Source organism: Piliocolobus tephrosceles, chromosome 5, assembly GCF_002776525.5.
Source record: "Piliocolobus tephrosceles isolate RC106 chromosome 5, ASM277652v3, whole genome shotgun sequence".
NCBI lineage: Eukaryota > Metazoa > Chordata > Mammalia > Primates > Cercopithecidae > Piliocolobus > Piliocolobus tephrosceles.
Window position 1 is genome coordinate 142394542 of NC_045438.1, and position 22551 is coordinate 142417092.

Below are 22551 nucleotides of genomic sequence, written 5' to 3' on the forward strand. Positions count from 1 at the left end.
GATGAACAAGAACATCAATAAAATCATGCAGTGTGCAAATACAATGTACATTTATTAAAGTATATGCATTTTTAATGCAACAATAATACTAACAGGTAATAGACAAGTTTTTAATAGTTTATCACTGGCTAATTAAATAACAGCTTTAATTGTATTCATTTTTTAGCTTTTCTACAATGAGCATAAATGACATTTCCTTTTTTCTACATAACTTTTCTAACCAGCAAAAAAGAAAATGGTTTAAAAGAAGAGATGAGATATCTTTGCTAAAATTTAATGCCTACAAAAGATACTTCTGAGCTGTGCATGGTATCCTGAAGCACCTGCCCTTCAAGACAGAATGCTTGTACCACATTTATGCAGCCAAATGCAACATAAAGTAAACACATGTCATCTGGATATATATATTAAGTCTCTTTTGATGGTCAGGCAGGGTGACTCATACATGTAATCCCAACACTTTCGGAGGCCGAGGCGGGCAGATCACGAGATCAGGAGTTCGAGACCAGCCTGGCCAACATGGTGAAACCTCGTCTCTACTAAAAATACAAAAATTAGCCGGGCATGGTGGTGCATGCCTATAATCCCAGCTACTCGTGAGGCTGAGGCAGGAGAATCTCTTAAACCTGGGAGGCAGAGGTTACAGTGAGCTGAGATCACGCTGTTGCACTCCAGTTTGCGCAATAGGGTCTCAAAAAAAAAAAAAAGAAAAGAAAAGAAAAAAAGACTCTTTTGAACATGGTGAACTGATTTCCCAGACTCTAGCAATTCCTGAGTGTCCTGCTTAGATTTTTTTTTTTTTTTTTAATGTGCACTGGAACCCCAGTGGCCCCATGACAGGGCCTGGGCATCCTCTAAGCCACTTGGTGGCTTCCATTTTATCATCTCAAAATGAGAGAGCTTACTCCAGTTCATCGAGGGAAATACCACCAGAGTTCTGACTCCAGAGGCACTGGCCTAGGGAGGATAGTGTGTGTGAAGCCCAGCAGGGCCACTAGCTGTCCCCACCAATTACAGTCCTTGCGTAGGTCCAAAGAAATGAATGCCAAAGAGAGTAACAGAGGAGCAAAGGAGTCACATTCCAGGACCTTCCCTTGGGGACTTTTAAAGGAAACATGACAGCTGAGGATCAGCTGGTTGTTTTCTGCTGTTTCCCTTTATGTGATTCAAGCTCACTCAGAAGAAACACAATGAGACAATAGAATAGCCATCTCCTTCCATCTCTATTTACTCTAGGCATCTAAACTACCTGAATGTAGTGGTGTTTGAGATGTATCATACGGTCAGATTGACTGAGTTTGAAACCTGTTTTTATCACTGGCAAGCTGTGAGATACTCTATATTTTCGTTTTTCTTTCCTTTTTTTTTTTTTTTTTGAGATGGAGTCTCACTCTATCACTCAGGCTGGGGTACAGTGGCACGATCTCCGCTCACTGCAAGCTCCACCTCCCGAGTTCACGCCATTCTCCTGCCTCAGCCTCCCCAGTAGCTGGGACTACATGTGCCGGCCACCATGCCCGGCTAATTTTTTGTATTTTTAGTAGAGATGGGGTTTCATCGTGTTAGCCATGATGGTCTGGATCTCCTGACCTTGTGATCCACCCGCCTCAGCCTCTCAAAGTGCTGGGATTATAGGCGTGAGCCACCGTGCCTGGCCTACCTCACTTTCTTCATCTAAAAAAGAAATTGAGATAATAGTGCCTATCTCATAGAATTATTGTAAGAATTGCATGCAATAATGCATGTAAGTAGGTGCTCAGAAGAGTGGGACACAAAGTAAGTGCTTTTATCATCATTATCATCATCCTTATAATTTTCATTATCAGAACAAGGAGAGATCAGGGAGAAAATTATTGTTATACTTCAGGTCTGGAATACTAGAGTAGCATTCCAAATGAAGTCACCATTAAACTTTGCAAACCTGTATGACACCTTCATACCAATTAGAAAAAGACACTTCTTCGCAACCCCTTTCAAGATATTTGCCTCCTACCTGCTAAAAACACCCATCATAATACCCACAGACAGCCATGATGCTTTTTCTGGGAAAGGTGCCTCTTCCATTCGTGCAGTGTACAGCCTACAATTCACATAACAATCAGATGGAAGAATTCCCATGGCTTGGTGATGGATGAGTTACTGGGTAACACAGAGGGATGATTCAAAGGAAAAGTAGAACAGGTCCAGAAAATGCCTAGATACATATGTAAAATTCTGGTAAGGTTATGACTAGCCATGTCCCAGGATTCAAAGCTTTTCTGAGATGTTAAAATGAATCATGTAAGTCCCCCAAATGTAAGGAGTCCTCTTCCAAAAATAGGAAATGAAATGACATAGGTGTATGTGTCGGAGGTGATGGAGGAAATGAAGGAAGCCTCTAGATGCAGCTTGAGGTTCATGAGAGGCAGTTCCAGGGGAGAAGTCACAGCTGGGGATCACTGGCGTGCAGGAATCAGAAACCTAAATGAGGAAATCTTTTTGAGGAAATGAACAGAGAAAGCTAAAAGCAAGGAGTTCTTCAGGCAATTTCTATGTTTAGGTTTAACTCTGTCCTGAAACATGAAGAGTTCAGTAAGTGCACTCCCTTTTTGAGTCTCTAGTTTTGTGTCCTTCCCATGATGAGTCTGCAGGCTGCGTGTCACTCACGTTCAGCTAAGACGTAGTGTCCCATGACTCCTCCTGTGGAGACAAGAGACCCAGGAAAGAGGCATCACAAACCTAGGCATCATCTTGCCTCTTCTCTGTTCCTTATTTTCCTCATTCACCCATCTCAATTTAGACCTGGGCACTACTGGATTTCAAGAACCATTATCTCTCATCTGGAAATGCTTATTGGCTTTCTAACTGGTCTCCTCACCTCCTATCTAACTTCTTAACAACACATTCACCATATAAGGGAGATCATAGTCCTCCTTTCTTAGGATCCTTCAGTGACACTCCAGTGATCATAACCCAGTATCCCAAAAGACCCTCGGACTCTGCATGAGCTGGCTTCTTTCTGCCTCTCTTTTCTCCACACCACAGATGTTCAGGGAGTAGAAATGCATAATTGGTGAGCGATAGCTATGCAAACTCGGGGTTAAGGTAGAGTAATTAGTTCTAACCTCCCAGTACACCTTATACTCTCCCACTTGGCATGGTTTTTCCGTCTGTGTAGACCTCCCATCATCTTCAACCTCACCTAATGGAATCAAGCTTCTCTTTCAAGATCCAGAAGGCTTTCTTGATCCCCAGCTGAATGTGATCATTCCTTCCTTTGACACCCTAAGCATTGGCTTCCTGCCTGCTTTAGGACCTCATGGGGTCTTCTTTAACTACATTCACTTGCTATCATTTTCATTCTCTACCAGATTTGGGTTCTGAGAATAGCCACAGTGACTTCTCAACCTCAAAGCCCCTGCACTACCTTAAACAGCTCTTGCAAAATAGTAGGTGCTCTGAAGATGTTTGTTGAATTAGAGACTTTCATTCTAGGGAGAACCATTATTTTCTGTCTCCCAAGGAGCTACTGGTGTCCCCAAAGAATATAAACAAGAAAAATGTTTCCCATGGATGTCAGATCCCCTCTGCCCCTCTTCCCACTGTGCTCTGGGGCAGAGATACTAAGAGACTTCTCCTTGTTCCTACTCACTTGAAGTCTGCCTCTTCCTTAATATTATGAACAAAATTCCAATGAACAAGATGATGACAAAAACAGCAATTCCACTGATGACTCCAATGACTAGGGTTCCAGATGGTGAGGGCTCTAAAACAGAAAAAGCAAGTTAAAGCCTTCGATTGCCACCCCCAGCCCACCCCCTAACAAAGAGCAGATCCTTGTCTCACTGCCATAATTACCCCCTCAGGCACTCCTCTCAACCCCCAGTAGATTTTCTCAGCTCCTGGCTCTCATCAGTCACATACCCCAGATAGCAAGGAGGGGCTGATCCAGGCCTGGGTGCTCCACTTGGCAAGTATATCTCTGTTCTTCCCCTGGGGGTACAGTCAAAGTTATCCAGCCCTGGTAGGTCCCATCCCCATTGGGCAATACGTCTTTAGGTTCGACCTCCTTGGCATCCATTGGCTGCCTATCCTTCAGCCACTTCATGGTGATGTTCTGGGGGTAGTAGTTCAGGGCCCGACACCGTAGAGTGGTCACTGAAGAGGTCACATGATGTGTCACCTTCACCAAAGGAGGCACTTGACAGGAAAGAGGAAGGATGAGGAAAGGGAATCTGTTTACCCTTGCCAGGAAGATTGGAACTTTCACTTCCTTCTATAGGTTGGAGGAAGGAAATTCCCTTTCAGAAAAAAAACAAGCTACAGGAGAGACACCATTTTGTGTCCTAAGATTGGGCTATAACACAGTGTCACTTGGAGCGCAGTCAGATCAGCTTGTTCTCCTAACATGTAAATATACATATCAGTTACCTATGTTCTTTGTTCTGATAGATAAAATTGCCCTTTATGTGCATTGAAAACTATTGAATATAGATGGTTAGTTTCACCTGGGTCAACCTAGGAGGCATTGTTATAAGAAGGAGCCTTGTAAAATAGGTAGCTTCAGTGATTATTGCTATGTTCTGTGAAAGAAACTTTTAACCTAAAGCATTCTGCTACTCCGGTAAGTGGCCTCACTTGATATTTTGTCCTGGTATTCATATGATAGCTGACATCTCTGAATTCTCTCTTTTCTTTTTTCTTTTCTTTTTTTTTTTTTTTAAGATGGAGTCTCACTCTGTTGCCTAGGCTGGAGTGCGGTTGTGCAATCTCAGCTCAGTGCAACCTCTGCTTCCCGGGTTCAAGTGATTCTCCTTCCTCAGCCTCCCAATTAGCTGGGACTACAGGCGTGCATAACTGCGCCCAGCTAATTTTTGTATTTTTTTAGAAACGGGTTTCACCATGTTGGTCAGGCTGGTCTCAAACTCCTGACCTCGTGATCCAGCTGCCTTAGCCTTCAATTGCTGGGATTACAGGGGTGAGTCACTGCGCCTGGCCTTGACATTTCTGAATTCTTAACAGGTATACATATACAAAGGATTATTGGTTAAATAAAAAGCAAGGGCTGCAGACACTTCCCTTTAAGCCCTATGAATGGAGAAAAGAAATTAAACCCATGACTTGTGGTTGCCTCATACATTTCAATTATAAAGTAGAGACTCCAGGATTGAGAAAGTCCCTTCCCAGAATTTGGAGAGGCACACAACCTCAGCCACCTCTGAAACTCCAACCAGGGATTCCATGCCCTACATCCTCCTCCACTCTGCCACTAGAGTATGGGGGCAGAAGTGCGTTTCCACCATACCTGGCCAGTCGAAAACACCTCTCCCCAGCTCCAGCAACTGCTGCAGCTGCGCAGGGCAGTCCCTCTCGAGGTAGGCCCTGTTCTGCCTGGCCCGAATCTTGTGCCTTTCCCACTCCAGCTTGGTGGGCCAGGCCCTGGGTTCTGCTGCTCTCCAATCCAGCGTGTCAGGGCAGAATTCAAGGTGGTCCTGCCCATCGTACCCGTACTTCCAGAAGCCCTCGGTACTGTTGTCCTCTTGCATTTTGCAGCCCAGGATGACCTGCAGGGTGTGGGACTCTGGAAAAATCCCCAGCCTTGTTACTGCAACCAAAGGAGTAGGTCCCTATTTCCACCATCCCCAAGGACCAAATGATCTCAGGAAGTAAATTCTTTCCCTCTTCCCTGCTCCCACAAGACAGCAGATTTCCAGCTGTTTCCTTCAAGATTCATGAAAAGATGAAAAGCTCTGACAACCTCCAGAAGGTGAGGCCCCCTCTCCACATACCCTTGCTGTGGTTGTGATTTTCCATAATAGTCCAGAAGTCAACAGTGAACATGTGATCCCACCCTTTCAGACTCTGACTCAGCTCCAGCCACATCTGGCTTGAAGTTCTACCGGAAACCCATGGAGTTCGGGGCTCCACACGGCGACTCTCATGATCATAGAACACGAACAGCTGGTCATCCACATAGCCCAAAGCTTCAAACAGGGAAAGACCAAGGTCCTGCTCTGAGGAACCCATGAAGAGGTAGTGGAGAGAGTGTGAACCTGGAGACAGAGCAACAGGCCTTCACCATGTGCAGTAGGAGGGGAGCTGTTGAGGCTCCACACACCTGCATCAACTCATACTATCAGTTGTGTCTGGTCCTCTATTGTGAAGGGTGAGTTGCAGTCCCATCTTTCTTCCATTTGACAGTCCTGGCTGCTCTCTCTTTGTGTGCCTTTCTCTGCCACACGTGGCTGCCATCCCCTCACTGCCCCCAGACCCTATTCCAATACTCATGATTAGACAGACTCCACTAAAGCTGGTGGATTCTAGAAAATGTTAAGATGTCTCTAGCTATGGTAGTTGAACTCAGGAATTGGTGCTCAGAGCAAATTAGACCCAAATCCTGAGGAATTCATAAAGGTTTGTTTGTTTTTGTTTTTGTTTTTTTTTTTTTTTTTTTTTTAAGACTGAGTCTCACTCTATTGCCCAGGCTGGAGTGCAGTGGCACAATCTTAGCTCACTGCAACCTGCACCTCCTGGATTCAAGGGATTCTCCTGCCTAAGCCTCCTAAAAACCTGGGACTATAGGCATGTGCCACCACACCAGGCTAATTTTTGTATTTTTAGTAGACATGGGGTTTCACCATGTTAGCCAAGCTTGTCTCAAACTCCTGACTTCAAGTGATCTGCCTGCCTCAGCCTCCCAAAGTGCTGAGATTGCAGGAGTGAGCCACTGTGCCCAGCCTTGGCCCTGAATTCTTACACTGAACTGCCTATATGGCCTCACTACTTGGATGCCTGACTGGAATCTCAAACTTAGGATGTCCAAATCCAGATCCTTGATTTACCCCAAACTGCTCTTTCCTCTGCCTTCACCATCTCAGAAATGGCATTGCCAATTACCTCACTGCTCAGGTCAATAAAATTAAAATAAAGAACAAAGTCAACTTTAACTCTTCTCTTTTTTCAGGGGGTGGGGGGAGACAGGATCTTGCTCTGTCATGTAGGCTGAAGTATAGTGGCACAATCATGGCTCACTGCAGCCTCAACTTCCTGGGCTCAAGCAATCCCCCACACCTCAGCCTCCCTAGTAGCTAGGATCACAGGTGCATGCCACCACACCCGGCTAATTTTTGTATTTTTTGTAGAGAAGGGGTTTTGCCATGTTGCCTAGGCTGATCTTGAACACCTGAGCTCAAAAATCTGCTCTCCTTGGCCTCCTCCTTGGCATGAGCTACCACACCCAGCTAATTCTTCTCTTTCTCTCACACAACATAGAATCCTTCATCAACTTCCTTCAGAATATATTCAGGAGACAACGGTTTCTCACTCCCTTTTATGTTCCCACCCAGCCCACTCCACCATCTCTTGTGTGGACTGTGTAACAGCTTCCTGGATGGGCTCCCTGCTTTTACTGTTGCTCCCTTCATTCTGCTTTCCACATAGTAGCCAGAGCAATCTTTTTAAAGTCTGCGACAGATCACAGTTACTCCTTGGCTAGAATTCACACCACAGCCTACAGGCACCTGCACAACCTTGTTTGCGGCTCCTCTTCTGACCCCATTACCTACTTCTTGGCCTCTAACCCTCAGCACTTTTTTTTTTTTCAACCCGAGCTTCTTAACCAGGAGTTTGTCTCCTAGGTGACATGTGGCAAAGTTTAGAGACATTTTTGGTTGTCAAGACTGGGGGAGTGCTCCTAGCACCTAGTGAGTAGGGAGGATGAGTGCTCCTAGCACCAAGTGAGTAGAGATGACAGGATACTGCTGGACATGCTACATGCAGATGGTAGTCCCTGTTCCCACCCCCAACACACACACACACACGAGTAGTGCTGAGAAAACCCACTTTTTAATCCAACTTGCCAGGCCCACTCAGTTTTCCTGGGAAATACTGCTCCCAGTCAATATCATTCTTATTTCCTTCATGTCTCTGCTCAAGTGTCAGCCCCAGAGTGACTTGTCCTGACTTCTCTGCTTCTCACAACACCCATCGTTTCCTGATGTTGCATATCTTTCTGCTCATTTGCTTATTGTCATCTCTCCCACTAGAATGCAAAATATCAAAGGGTAAAGACTTGTTTCCCTGCTCTCTCCCTTGGGCTTTGAACAGTGCAACACATGGTTGGGACTCATTTACACTTGTAAACAATGAATATTTCTGCTCAACCTGAAATTTTATTATTCAGCTTCTAATGCAGTGTGATGTTTAAGAATCATAGCTATGAAGTGGAGACATGAGCTCTGCCACCAAAGCCCAGTGTACTATTGAATAAACTTGCCAGGAAGCAGGCCGTGCATGCCTCATTCTTGTCATGTGTAAAATGTAGATACACATAGTACCAAAACTCAAAGTGCTGTGCTGAGGCCGGCATGTGACCCACAGAACACTGTGCTAGACTACAGGGCAAAATCACTCTCAACTAAGATTAGAAGCAGCTATAGTACTTGAAATAATATCAGAAAACCTGATTACTTATATACTTTGTAACCTGAAAAGAGTTATTTAATCTGAATTCCAGTTAACTTCTAGTAAATAAACATATTATTAGCTCCTACCTCCCTATGCCTAGTGAAAATCAAGTAGGATCAGATATGAATGTAACTTACAACTGAGTGCATTGCTTACATGTTCATTATCAGTACTTTGACGTTCTTTAGAGGCCTCTTAATTACACAGCACACTGCGAATCAATAAAGCCTGGCTGAAAAGAGAACTGTTCAGTTCAAACGTTGAAAACTAACATATACTCAATTTTCCAGGCAAAAGAACAATTGCCAAGAGTGGGGAAAGGCCCGAGGTAGGCCTCTCTCAGAAGCCTCCCACCCCAGAGACCTCCACCCCAGGTCTCACCAAAAGTGGGTGGAATGGTGAAGAATTCAGATCCCCAGCCCCACTCTTCCGCGCCCCCACCACCCAGCGCATTCGTGCCGAGGTGGAAACCCCCGTGCGGATCCTGCTTGTGGGTTCGCTCAGCCTTCTCGGCAAGCATGCAGGGAAGAACTTCCTGTTTGGAGATGACTGGGGAAAAAACTGCACAGCTGACATTGGAAATAAACCCGAGATCCAGGTCCAAGGAACCCCAGGCTTACCTCAGCTCAAGTGAGGAACTACGAGATTTATTTAAAAGCATTCTGGTTGGGGGAAGGGAGTGGGCGGTTCCAAAAGTCACTCCGAAGAGCCGGGACAGCCGGGGGAGGGGACAGGTCCTGGGGCGAGGGACCCCCATATGCAGCTCAGTGGCAGGCATTCCCTCCCGGGGTCTGGACGCAGAAAGTAGGGTGAGGGGACTACGGATAGGGCTGAGCAGGTCCTCCAAAGTTAGCAAACTCCCAACCGCAAAGAAAAGCTAGTTTCGATTTTTCCACCCCCGCCGCGCCCCTCGTTGGCCCGCAGCCCTTGGACTCACGCAGCAAGCGCCCCTGCAGGACCGCGGTCTGCAAAAGCATCAGGAGCAGAAGCGCCGGCCTGGCTCGCGGGCCCATTTCCCTAGCTCTGACCGCACGTCCCCGTTAAGTCTCCGCTTCTTTGGTGGGGCGGGGAAACGGCGATGGCTCCAGAAGTCACCCTACAGCTATTGCCTAGGCTCAGGAGATGCCCAGTAAAACTTCCTGGTGAAAAGCAATAGGTCTTCAGAACTTTAATTCTCTCTCTCCTACAGCAGAAGGTGTCTGCTTGTGAAACTCTAGGTGATCCAGTGTCCCCCTTGGTTTTTAAATCCTGAAGGGGTGTTGCTGATTGGGGAAAGTATCTTCACAATGTTCTGATGGAAGCTTTAGATATTTAAATATTTATTATTTTCAAAATTCAATTATACATTTAAAAATTGTATCTCGACCTTAGACCAACTTATGTCTTATTTGATTTAGAAATATAAAGCTTTTTCATTTTGATTTTGATTCAAATTAATTAAATCATAACGTTAACCAATTAGATCCTACTGAAACACCTTCCACAGCCTTCGTAACTGAATTATCTGACAAGTTTTTCACAAACTTTACAGTATTGGGATGACTTGGAAAATGATTAAACATATTGAGGCCTGCTCCTAACCCCAGATACACTGATTTAATGGGTAGTTGTTAGGTAGTTAGACATTAGCAGCTGGGAGGGGATGACAGAAGAGAGCGGAAAGGCTGTCACTAAGACAGCCACTGGCCCACCTAAGTTCAGGCCCAAGACTACCTTAACGCCACCCTAAGGGATGGAGTTTATGATGAAGTCTGTGGCCAAAATATCCTAGAGAAAGAGAAAGGAGGGTACAGGTGGAAATTCCCTAAAGTGGCACATACCCAATAACACAAAACCCTGTCCTTCATTATATTACCCATGACCATCATTATAATAGAATTTACATACAGTTTTGACCCCATCCCTGGGAGGCTTTTCTTAATGAATTATAGGTAAGAACGCGCGCAGTTTAATTTTAGTTTATATAGCTATAAAATTCAATCACATAACATCATCCTGTCACTCAGATACAGCCCAAACCTCAACTCCTCCCCACAAACCCGATAAAAGCATCTTAAGCTCTGTAAAGAGGTGCCGATTTCACTTTGCAGAAATCAGCCCGCTCTCCCTCTGTGAGAGTATTATTATGCTTCAATAAACTTCGCTTTAAACTTGCATTTTGGTGTTAGTTTGTAGTTCTTTGCTCATTATCACAAGAACTGAGATTGCTAGTTCAGAGCTCCGGCTCTAATAATCTCCTCAGTTAAAGGATCCATCCCAACGCAGAATTCCCGGTAACAGTACGGGATGCCACCTGGGCAACAAGATTTTAAAAGCTTTCCTCTTCCCTCAATGAAGTTTGGGAATTATTGCCCTAGACATTTCAACCCATATAAATAAATTTAATACACCTGATTTGCTCCAAACCTTTACATATTTAGCAAATTCAACAGGCATTATTTTTGTAAGTGTGTATACAAATATTGGCAATTCAAGAAAATCAAACTTAGGATATCAGAGCCTCAACTGTAGGCGAACAGATAAAATAACATTGGAAAAATGTAGAATATTGATGGTGGGCACATTGGGGCTGATAGTACTATTCCTTTTTTTCAATTTTTGGTAACACATAATTCGCATACCATATAATTCATCTATTTAAAATACAAAATTGGCCTGACTCGGTGGCTCACGCCTGTAATCCCAACACTTTGGGAGGCCAAGGCAGGCAGATCACCTGAGGGCAGCCTGGCCAACATGGTGAATTGAAACCCCATCTTTACTAAAAACACAAAAATTAGCCAGGCGTGGTGGCAGGCACCTGTAATAATCCCAGCTACACGAGAGGCTGAGGCAGGAGAATCGCTTGAACCTGGGAGGCGGAGGTTGCAGTGAGCTGAGATCGTGCCATCACACACCAGCACGGGAGACAAGTGTGAAACTTCATCTCAAAAAAAAAAGTAAATAAATAAATAGCTAGGTGTGGTGGCAAGCGCCTGTAATCCCGGCTACTCGGGAGGCTGAGACAGGAGAATCGCTTGAACCCCAGAGGCGGAGGTTGCGATGAGCTGAGATCGCACCATTGCACTCCAGCCTGGGCAACAAGAGCGAAACTCCGTCTCAAAAATAAAATAAAATAAATAAAATAAAATTCAAAAAATAATGGATTGTAGTATATTTACAGAGATGTGTAACTATTACCAAAATTTTACAACATTTTCTATCTCCCCCAAAAGAAACCATGTTCCCCTATTTCAGTACCCCTAATTCATCACCTCCCAGATTCCTCCATTCTCCCCCTTCTTCCCTCCCAGTCCTAGACAATCATTAACCTACTTTCTTTCTATTTGGAACATTTAGTACTCATAGACCCATATAATATATTGCTTTGCCATGACTGGCTTTTTTCATTTAGCATAATGTTTTTATGTATGCTTTTCATGGACTAATAATATCTATTTTAAGGACATACCACAACATATTTTATTTATTCATTCATCAGCTGATGGAGATTGGTTTGTTTCTACTTTATGGCTATTGGGAATAGTGCTGCTAAAAACATTTATGTACAAGCTTTTGGGGACTTATGTTTCGATTTCTTTTGGTTATATATATAGGAGTGGGTTTGCTGGGTCATATGGTAACTTTGTTTAACCTTTTGAGGAATAGCTACATTCTTTTCCAAAGTAAGCATTTTACCCTACTATCAGCAGTGTATGAGAGTTCTGATTTCTCTCCATTTTTGCCTGGGTTTTTGAATCAGGGCCCCAGATAGAACAAAAACGTGGTTATTCAGTTGTTCTACCATCACTTGTTGAGAAGACTCTTTTTTCACCGAAGTGTTTTGGCACACTTATCAAAAATCAATCTACCATAAATGTGAGAGTTTATTTCTGGAGTCCCAATTTTATCCCATTATGCTATAATCCTATGTTTTTTTTTTTTTTTTTTTTTTTTGACGGAGTCTCACTCTGTTGCCCAGGCTGGATTGCAGTGGCGTGATCTTGGCTCACTGCAACCTCCACCTCCCGAGTTCGATTCTTCTGCCTCAGCCTCCCAAGCAGCTGGGATTACAGTTACCTGCTGCCATGCCTGGCCAATTTTTGTATTTTTAGTAGAGACGGGGTTTCATCATGTTGGTCAGGCTGGTCTGGAAGTCCTGACCTTAGGTGATCTGTCCACTTCAGCCTCCCAAAGTGCTGGGATTACAGGTGTGAGCCACCATACGCAGACTGTAATCCTATCTTTATGTCAGGACTACACTGTCTTGATTACTATAGCTTTGTAGTAAGTTGAATTCAAGAACTTTCTCAACTTCAAATATGATCTTCTTTTGGAAGACTATATCAGCTATTCTCAGTCTGCTGAATTTCCATAGGAATTTTAGGATATATTATCAATGTCTATTCTATTTTTGTATGTGTTTTAATATTTTCATAAGAATGCATTTAAATTTTTTTTTTTTTTTAAGAAAAACAGTAAAAATCAGAACACTGGGGGTCAGGCACATTTAATAGGCAGAAGAAGGATAAAAACTCGTCATATAAACAAAAAAGAAATGACCAACCATATTCTGGAAGCCATCGAGTGGTTATTGGTGCCAAAAGCTGCAGAGAAATGTTGTCAGATGTACCTGAAAATTGTCCATTGTATTTGGACATTAAGAGACTTAGAAGACTTAAGCCATAGATTGCTGAGTGAGACCCCGAGGTTAAATGATCTGAAGGTGAATAGACTATTTCACCTTCAAGAGAGCAGGTAGGAAGCTATAAATCCAGGTCTAAAAAGTTGACTGAACTGGTAAGGAAGAAACTCTCTGATCTTAAGCCACTCTACCCTGGCTCCACCTTCTGCTGTGAGCACACAGAAATGCTGAAATTCAACACTCACAAAGGCTAGTAAGCTGGAAATGACACAAATTACTCCTGGGAAAGTCAAATTCAGAATTAGGCCATATTTGTTGGGGTTCAGATTTCCATGTACACTTGGGAAAGGGTTTAGCGTATAGGCACATGCATGAAGGGAACAGGTATAGGGCTGTGTTCATAAGGTCAAGAGTTGAAGGCCAGGCATGGTGGCTCTTGCCTGTAATCCCAGCACTTTGGGAGGCTGAGACAGGAGAATGGCTTGAGTCCAAGAATTCAAGACCAGTCTGGGAAACATAGGTAGACCCTGTCTCCACAAAAAAATTAAAAAATAAAATTAATCAGGTGTGGTGGCACACACTTGTGGTCCCAGCCACTCAGGAGGCTGGGAGGATCACTTAAGCCTGGGACATTGAGGCTGTAGTGAGCCATGATAGTGCTACTGCACACCAGTCTAGGTGACAGAATGAGACCCTGTCTCAAAAAAAAAGAGCAGTATCCACACCCCAGGAAAGTGGTTGAAGATCTATTTTTCTCTGTAAACCTAATACAGAATAGAGTGACAAATGTGTGTTGTGGAAAGAAACAGGGTGAGAACTACGTAGATGCAAAACAATACATCCCCACATAACACTTGTTAATTATCCTTTTCCACCCACTTATGGGATGAATTGCATCTCCCCAAAAGATATTCTGTCCTAATCTCAGAACATGATCTCATCTGGAATAGGGTGAGTTAACTGGTTAAGACGAGATTATAGTGGAATAGGGTGAGTCCTCCAAGCAATGACTGGTATCCTCACAGACACAGAGGCACAATGGCCAGGTAGAGATGGAGGCAGAGATTGGAGTTATGCTGCCACAAACCAAGGAACACAGGAAGCTGCTGGAAGTGGAAACAGGCAAGAAAGAATCCTTTCCCGGAAGCTACAGAGGGATCTTGACCCTGATAATACCTTGATCTCAACTGGCCTACATAACTGTGAGAAAATAATTATCTTTTGTTCTAAGCCACCCAGTTAATGGTACTTTGTTATGGCAGCCCTAAGGAACTTGATATACATTCCTTTTACTGTCATAGAAGTTTTGAGTCTTTTAAGTAGGTCTGTCCCCTTCCTCCCAGTGTCAACGCATGAAATCTCTCTCCTTGTGCCTTGAAAAGTGAAAGGTCTTTGAACTGCTAATGAAAGAAATCTCAGCATGAAACCAGGTGCTGTACCTCACACCTGTAATCTCAGCACTTTGGGAAGATGAGGCGGGCAGATCACTTGAGGTCAGCAGTTCTAGACTACTCTGGCCAACATGGTGAAACCCCATCTCTACCAAAAACAAAAAAAGTTATCCTAGCCAGGCATGGTGGTACACACCTGTGGTTCCAGCTTCTTGGGAATCTGAGGCAGGAGAATTGCTTGAATCTGGGAGGTGGAGGTTGTAGTGAGCCGAGATAACACCACTGCACTCTAGTGTGGGTGACAGAGCAAGACTCAGTCTCAAGAAAGAAAAATGAAATTTCAGCATTATAGGATAAAAATGTTTCCCCTTCCCCTCAAACTTTAAAAAAGCAGAAGTCTGCATCATAAAATGGTCTTTGCCAATGTTATTTTTAGTATAACAAAGGAATCTTGCAAGGCTACCATATCTCAGCAATTGTCACTATGTTTTGTAAGAATCACTTCCTAAAGTGTCTGAATTGATTGATTGTCTCATTCAATTATTTGTTTCTTGTGTCATACTGCAATGGATATCTGTCTTGTTAGTATAAATATTTGTGCATTTTGTTGTTGTTAAAACAACTTTTTTGGCCTGTCTTTTTCCACCTATGAGGTAATATAAAACTCATATTTAACACATTTTGTAGCAGGACAAGCTGCAGACAAAACCCCTCAGACACAGAGTTAAAGAGAGAAGGGCTTGGCCGGGTGCGGTGGCTCAAGCCTGTAATCCCAGCACTTTGGGAGGCCGAGACGGGCGGATCACGAGGTCAGGAGATCGAGACCATCCTGGCTAACACGGTGAAACCCCGTCTCTACTAAAAAATACAAAAAACTAGCCAGGCGATGTGGCGGGCGCCTGTAGTCCCAGCTACTGGGGAGGCTGAGGCAGGAGAATGGCGTAAACCCGGGAGGCGGAGCTTGCAGTGAGCTGAGATCCGGCCACTGCACTCCAGCCTGGGCGGCAGAAGGGCTTTATTCAGCTGGGAGCTTTGGCAAGACTCATGTCTCCAAAAACCGAGCTCCCCGAGTGAGCAATTCCTGTCCCTTTTAAGGGCTTACAACTCTAAAGGGGTCCATGTGAGAGGGTCGTGATCGATTGAGCAAGTAGGGGATATGTGATTGGGAGCTACATGCACCAATAATCAGAAAAGAACAGAACAGGGATTTTCACAGTGCTTTTCCATACAATTTCGGGAATCTATAGATAACATAACTGGCTAGGTCGGAGGTTGATCTTTAACCAGGCCCAGGGTGAGACACTGGACTGTCTGCCTGTGGATTTCATTTCTGCCTTTTAGTTTGTACTTTTTCTTTCTTTGGAGGCAGAAATTGGGCATGAGACAATATGAGGGATAGTCTCCTCACTTATTCACCCCCTTTGAGAATCTCACTCTTAGTTGGAGTTCTCACTTTTATTCTCAATACCCATGTCTTCTTGAAAGACAGATTGACAGTGACTCATGTGGTACACTTGTGCTGCAGCATTTTGGTGAGCTAAGATAGCAATGAAGCTTTTTATCACTTGAAGAACCACAGGTAGAAAACAAAGGAGCAGTAATCAGATTTCTATTGCTATTATAACTACTATTATAAGAGTTTTAAATCTTAGCACTGGGAACCATTTTTCAAACATGACCTCAGGGTCAAATCCATGCCACACTTGCACAGGCACATGTACCAGTTTTGTCATATCTCTAATTATATCTTTAACTACTTGCCCTTGATTATCTATGTGTAGTCAGCAATTAGTAAGGTTAAATTTCCTACAGACCCCTCCTTCAGTTGCTAGCAAGTAGTTGAGAGCCAATCTGTTTTTTGTTTTTTGTTTTTGTTTTTTTGAGACAGAGTCTCGCTCTGTTCCCCAGGCTGGAGTGCAGTGGCCAGATCTCAGCTCACTGCAAGCTCCGCCTCCCGGGTTCCCGCCATTCTCCTGCCTCAGCCTCCCGAGTAGCTGGGACCACAGGCGCCGCCGCCTCGCCCGGCTAATTTTTTGTATTTTTAGTAGAGACGGGGTTTCAGCGTGTTAGCCAGGATGGTCTCGATCTCCTGACCTCGTGATCCGCCCGTCTCGGCCTCCCAAAGTGCTGGGATTACAGGCTTGAGCCACCGCACCCGGCCTGCCAATCTGTTTTGATAGATAGCATTTCTCATCTGAGTTTCTTTCCGGGCCAGAATAGTCAAGGCTCTGCTGATCTTATTAGTGATTATTTCTAATCGCTAATAAGATCACTACACAGCTTGTAACTGTATGATTCAGTTGAGCATGTAAATGGTGGTCTGGTATCCCCACGAGCTATCTTGTGTCTTGTGCCCAAGTAGCAGGCCCATAATATTGTATGATTCTCTCAGGGGGCCATTTGTTATTCTGCCAATTTTCTAGAGCTATGCCTTTTTTTTTTTTTTTGTGAGAAGCATAGACAGGGAAGCCCAGGAGTTCGCCTGTCTTTATGGGAAGTAGGAAGAAAGATGATTTAACAGTGCCAATAACACAACTACCTGCCCACTGGTTGGGTCATTTGGCATAAGCTGTATGCCCACATATCCAGTATAATCCAGTGAGGGCTGTCCAGTCCCAGTGGGACTCTGAGTGGGTCCACACAGTTTGCAACTTTCGGAATTTACTAAATGGATTTTTCTTAGTGTGGTTTGAACTCCACTAGGTGGCTGTTTTTGTAGTACTATTATACAATTTTTGCCCAAGGCAGCTGAGTCTTCCCACAGGAAGGGTGAAGTCCTTCCCCACTCTTGCTATACAGAATTGTCTACTGATTGAGGCTTTTAGTACCCAGAAGTTATCAGGGTGATTCTTTTGAGCCAGGAATTTATCAGGAACTGGGTCTGCAGGTACTAATTCTCGGGCTTCCCATGGCCATTGATTTGCCATTACAGTTCATCCACATACATAACACGAAGTGACATTGAGAGACTCGGCTACATGCTCAGCTAACTGCAAAAACAAATTTCTTGTTTTTCCTGGAATTTCTGGTACCAGCACATTCAGTTCATCATAGAAGTTTTGAAATACTGGCTCAGGAGCGCATTTATAAACTTCTCCTTAAACCACCATATTTATTCGAGGATTCAGTTCAGCCCCATCTGTTTCTAGGGTTACATGCTCCCCTTTTTTCCAGCAAGAATCAAGAGGATTGGTTATTACTATGTCTAAGGGGTTACACTGACCACTGGTACAGGAAGGGCCACTTTTCCCTTTCTGAAGGTGGACAGGATTATTTTTATTTTTTATCCAAGTAGCCTAAATGACACACAAGCCAGTATCTACATTTATTTCCACACAGTCCTAAGTTATGACAAATATACTTATTTTCTGCCATATAGCCTCATTCCTAATTAAGAGAACCACATCCTATTTCTAACTTATTACTATTAATGACTGCTCAGGCATCAAATTTCAAGGTGACTTGTTTGGGCACTCCTTTTTCTTCTGTTTTGGCTAACACTTTACTCATATCATTTATGAGCCCCCACCAGTCTTCAGTCCTTAATCTTATTTCAAAAACTGTGATCATGGGAGGTTCAGATGGGTCATAACACACATCAGGTTGGTCATTTCCTGGGCTATATACCTTGGATAGAATCGCATTATACAAACAAGTTCTTTTTAGAGTCCCTGTACACTTATAATAACCATAAAATAATAGGACTGTAGCAACATTTTGTCCTACCTCAGTGACTTGATGTATACACTGGGAACAGTCCTCAGTTTGAGGAAGATCAGTTGAAGTCTTTACTGTCCAAGTTCGAATTTTAAGGAAAATGAGTCCTGTGATGAGTTTTCTCATGCTTCGGCCATGTGTGGACTAGTCAGCTTCCAGGAGTGACTGGAGCAGGGCTTGTTGTCTTCTTCAGAGTCACTTTGCAGGGGTTGGCAAAGCTGCCACGTACAGCTCACAGTCTACTGATGTTGAAGGATGGTTTTGGTGGTTGGGCCCACTAGAATAAACTGAGTCCAATACCTCTACACAGTTATGTTCAACTGGGCTCTCTGATACTAGGAGCAAGGTGGCGGAGTTTAGGGTGTTGTAAACTTCAATGGTTATGCGGGGATTTTCACATAGCAAGTTTTGGTTTTTGGTTAATCTAGCATTTGTTAGCCAATGATGTATTCATTAAAGTCACCACAGCATGAGAGGCCTTTAAGTTTAGGTTTTGTCCAAGAATTAGCTTATCTGCCTCTTGTGCTAGCGGGGCTGTCGCTGCCAAGGCTCTGAAGCATGGGGGCCAACCCTTAGAAACTCCATCTAGCTGTTTGGAGAGGTAGGCTACTGGCAGCTGCCAGGGCCCTACAGTCTGGGGCAAAACTCCAACCGCCATTTTTTCTCTTTCTGACACAGAGAGTGTAAAGGGCTTTGTCAGGTCAGGTAGCCCCATGGCTGGGGCCGACATGAGTTTTTCTTTTAACTCGTGAAAACTCATTCCTGTTGGTTGTAATAGATGTAGTTTATCCAATCTACATTTTTATTAACTGTTACCCACCAAAATATTGACTCAAATCCTGCAACTATTTGATTTTGGGCTTTAAATTGATCTAGTATTCCCCATGGAACTCCAAATAGATGTGAGAGTTGAAAGACCTATAAGGGGCTTCTCTCGCTTTACGATGTCTTGTTTTTCCTCCCTCTGGTTGATGAAATGCCAGGGTGAAAGGGATAGCCAATTGGACTAAAGTACAAGTGCCACTCCAGTTATTCGGCAGAGTGCCCAGTAAGGTCTACCACAATACCACCACACATCTGCTCGGGGATGAACAAGGGCTGACTGATTGATAAGCTCTTGAAAATTCTTAAGGTCTCTGCATCCCTTCAGGTCTCCAAGGAATGCTAAGTTTCCTCCCTGTCATTAAACAAGAAGTGAATTTTGTGTTAGGAGACGGAAGCTGGATAGTCCTTGGGGGCTGACCTGTAGGGTGCCAGACTTTGAGATACAGCAGAGAGAGCTTGGCATGACTTATTACTCCAGGCTGTGGAATGCTGGAAAACAGTTACCATGCAGTCCATGCCTGGTCAACTGGAGGACTACCTAAGTGGAAAGAGGACAATGTGGGGCTCTGGCCTGCCATGTGCACAAGCATAACAATTGCTTTTGTTTAATGTGTGGATGGAATATTTGATCCATTCCAACCAGGCATTTGCATCTTGGTATCCTGCCAAAATTTGTTTTAAGTCTTTAACTTCTATGATCCTCTAGTAAAATGAATGTATGATTTCAGGAAATTACAAAAACTGGTCGGGGCAGTCCATCCTTGCTCTTTAGTGGTCCATGCAACGTTGGACCAACTATGGCATAAAAGCTCTATATTGAGGGGCAAGACTCCTGGTTGACACTGGTGTCTTTATCAAAATCTCCCTGGATTAAATGGTCCCAATTTACTAATGCCCAGTCTAAGGAGAGTCAGGAGGGACAGAGGTACTTTTCTGAAGCAGAGAGCTGTCTTTGACTTGGCAAGTCCCCACAGGGTATAACAAGGCAAGCATTAAATTCAACAGTTTGAGGCGAAATTGACTTGGTTATGTTAATAACTAGATGGTCAGAAATAGAGTGAGGAAAGAAGAAAGAGTAATAGAATAGGTGAAGGAGTTAAATTTTTCTTAGCTTTAGTTTGGTAGAGTTTTCCCCTGGGACTAAGGGGAACAAGAAATTTGTTTTTGCAGTTAGCTGAGCATGTAGCCCAGTCTCCCATGACTCTGGAGGGGGTGGCACCTTCTTGACTTGGGTGTGATGAGTCCATCCTTTTTTCACTGTATGAACAGCAGTCTCGGTGGTTAGCAGCACAAGGTAGGGTCCTTCCTAGCCTGGCTCGAGTTTTCCTTCTTCCCACCCTTTGATAAGAACATGATCTTCAGGCTGGTGCTGGTTTATCGGAAATTCTAGGGGTGGTACATGTGCTAAAAGACTTTTAGTTTTGAGGGAAAGGAAAGTGGAAGATAAACCAAGCATATAATTTTTAAGAAATTGACCTTTCGTTTAAAATGTGAGGACATCAGCAGTGGACTTTATAGTCCCTGATGCCTTCTTACTGAGAAATTTCCTTTAGCACCTATGTTTATTAGTTTTTAGACCAAAGAAAGTCAAACACTATTTCATATTTGACAACACTTCCTGTATGTTTATACCAGATAAGCTAGATTTCACCTTTATATCAGTGTGTTATTAATGTTAAACTTAGTTTTAATAAAACTTTGTAGACATATTTATTTAATTTTTAATGTCTGACCATAAGGTAAGATTTTTATATACTTTTTTTTAACCTTTTATAATTTTTGTTAAAGAACAGGTTAGTGCTTTAAGAAAAACCCGTTGTGTTTTTTTTTAATGTTCAGTTCACAGAAAAACTGGATTATACCCCTTTAACTTTAGCCAATATGTTTAGACACAGAATTTTCTTTACAATTAATGTTTCAAAAATTGCTTAAACCTTCAAAACAATTTTTGTAACCTTTTAATGTAGGTAAAAATCCACAGTCTTATGCCTCCTTATAATCCTTTTACCAAAAGTATATTTTACTTTCCTTATATACCTTGTACATAAACTGTTTCTTCAATAGTTTTATATTCAGGAGGCCTAATTACTTTTAAATTATACAACATTTCTTGCATAAATTTCTTTTTCTAACACATCTTTTTTTTTCATGACTTTCACAGACAATTCTTCGACATGCCTCAACTTTCTGACTTATTGCAAACATTTCTTTCTTTAAACAACTAGGTAATTTATTTCAGGACAAGGATTTTCCATATAACATTCTTTTTTATATAAATTCTGCCTCCCCTTTATTTCCTCTTTTTTTTTTTTTTTTCCGAGGATGATAACCATTCTTTTCCAAAGTGAACTTCCTTTATGTCTTTGGACTACACTGTCTAAGGCCACAAGATTAGACGTTGCTATAATATATGTTACACTGTTAACTTTTAGCAAACTTTTTTATTGAAAACCTTGTAAGTTTGGGATTTCAATTATCCTTTGCTATTAATAAGACCTTGTTTAGTCCAAATTAACTTAGAATTGGTATAGATGACTTTTTTTTTTTTTTTTTAATTACCTGGGAGGAAACATCTATACTCCTGTCCTGAAGGGAGTTCCTCCTAGGTCTGGTCGGACCTTCATATAGTAATTAAGATTTAAATCCCCTGTTAGGAAACCTGCTGGGTTAAGGGAATTTTCAGTGGTTTATGTTAAACCATCTTTTTTTTTCGTAGGATACTTCTGAACTGGTGAGGTGTGCTCACAATGAGGTTTCCTCTAAAAGCTTTTTTTTTTATTTTTTTACTTTCTTCTGTTAGCAAAGCAGTTGCCGCTACAGATTGAATGCATTTGGGCCATCCGTGGGTTAGTGGGTTAAGGATTTTTCATAAGAAGGTCTCAGTGCTTTTGGAATATGCCCTGACAGCAAAGTGCCTGTTCCTTCCCGGTGCTCAGCCACTGCGTTGATCCTCCAAGGGGGCCTACCACACACTGCTCTGGTGAGGCGTTCCAGCAGGGCAATTGCCTACCAGGGAGTGCTCTCAGGATCTATGTCGCTCAGGCTGGCTGGAGTTCCCTGTAGGGATGCTCCACAGGGCAGGCCTAAGCCGCCTAAGGGGTTGCCTCAACCGTCTGTTAATCACCTCGCTTCTCCGTCAGGGAACCAAGAAATGTAGCAGGACAAGCCCCAGACAAAACCCCTCAGACACAGTGTTAAAGAAGGAAGGGCTTTATTCAGCGGGGAGCTTCAGCAATTCTTACCTCCCCAAAAACCAGCTCCCCGAGTGAGCAATTCCTGTTCCTTTTAAAGGCTTACAACTCTAAGGGGGTCCATGTGAGAGGGTCGTGACTGATTGAGCAAGCAGGGGGTACATGACTGGGGCTGCATGCACCGGTAATCAGACAGAACAGAACAGAACAGAACAGGGATTTTCACAAAGATTTTCCATACAATGTCTGGAATCTATACATAACATAACCAGTTAGGTCGGGGGTCGATCTGTAACCAGACCCAGGATGCGGCGCTGGGCTGTCTGCCTGTGGATTTCATTTCTCCCTTTTAGTTTTT

At 43.3% G+C, this 22551-nt stretch overlaps 2 protein-coding genes across 3 annotated transcripts in view; one reads left to right on the top strand and one right to left on the bottom strand.

Annotated features, from left to right (window-relative positions):
- LOC111541062 overlaps positions 1–22551 on the top strand; it is a 166208-nt gene that overhangs the window by 91954 nt on the left and 51703 nt on the right. The window contains exon 2 of the mRNA XM_023209697.2: positions 18470–18486. Coding sequence (XP_023065465.1) covers positions 18470–18486 — 17 coding nt within the window. The remainder of the gene's footprint in view (positions 1–18469; positions 18487–22551) is intronic.
- HFE (homeostatic iron regulator) lies at positions 2508–9671 on the bottom strand. 2 transcript variants are annotated; one of them, XM_023209695.1, is made up of 6 exons: positions 9383–9671; positions 5769–6032; positions 5285–5560; positions 3904–4179; positions 3632–3745; positions 2508–2679 (listed from the first exon to the last, which is right to left on the bottom strand). In XM_023209695.1, the coding sequence occupies exons 1-6, from the start codon at positions 9456–9458 to the stop codon at positions 2639–2641; spliced, it is 1047 nt and encodes a 348-aa protein (XP_023065463.1). In that variant the 5' UTR covers positions 9459–9671; the 3' UTR covers positions 2508–2638. The 2 variants fall into 2 exon arrangements, with proteins under 2 accessions (XP_023065463.1, XP_023065464.1); XM_023209696.1 differs by lacking the exon at positions 5769–6032 and having other exon boundaries at positions 2519–2679.

Coding starts and splice junctions, on each gene's coding strand:
- HFE (XM_023209695.1), bottom strand. CDS start 9,458: ATGGGCCCGCGAGCCAGGCCGGCGCTTCTGCTCCTGATGCTTTTGCAG. Junction 6,033..9,382: donor CCTGCAGGGGCGCTTGCTGC/GTGAGTCCAAGG, acceptor CTCTGTCTCCAG/GTTCACACTCTCTCCACTAC. Junction 3,746..3,903: donor GCCCCTCCTTGCTATCTGGG/GTATGTGACTGA, acceptor TTTCTGTTTTAG/AGCCCTCACCATCTGGAACC.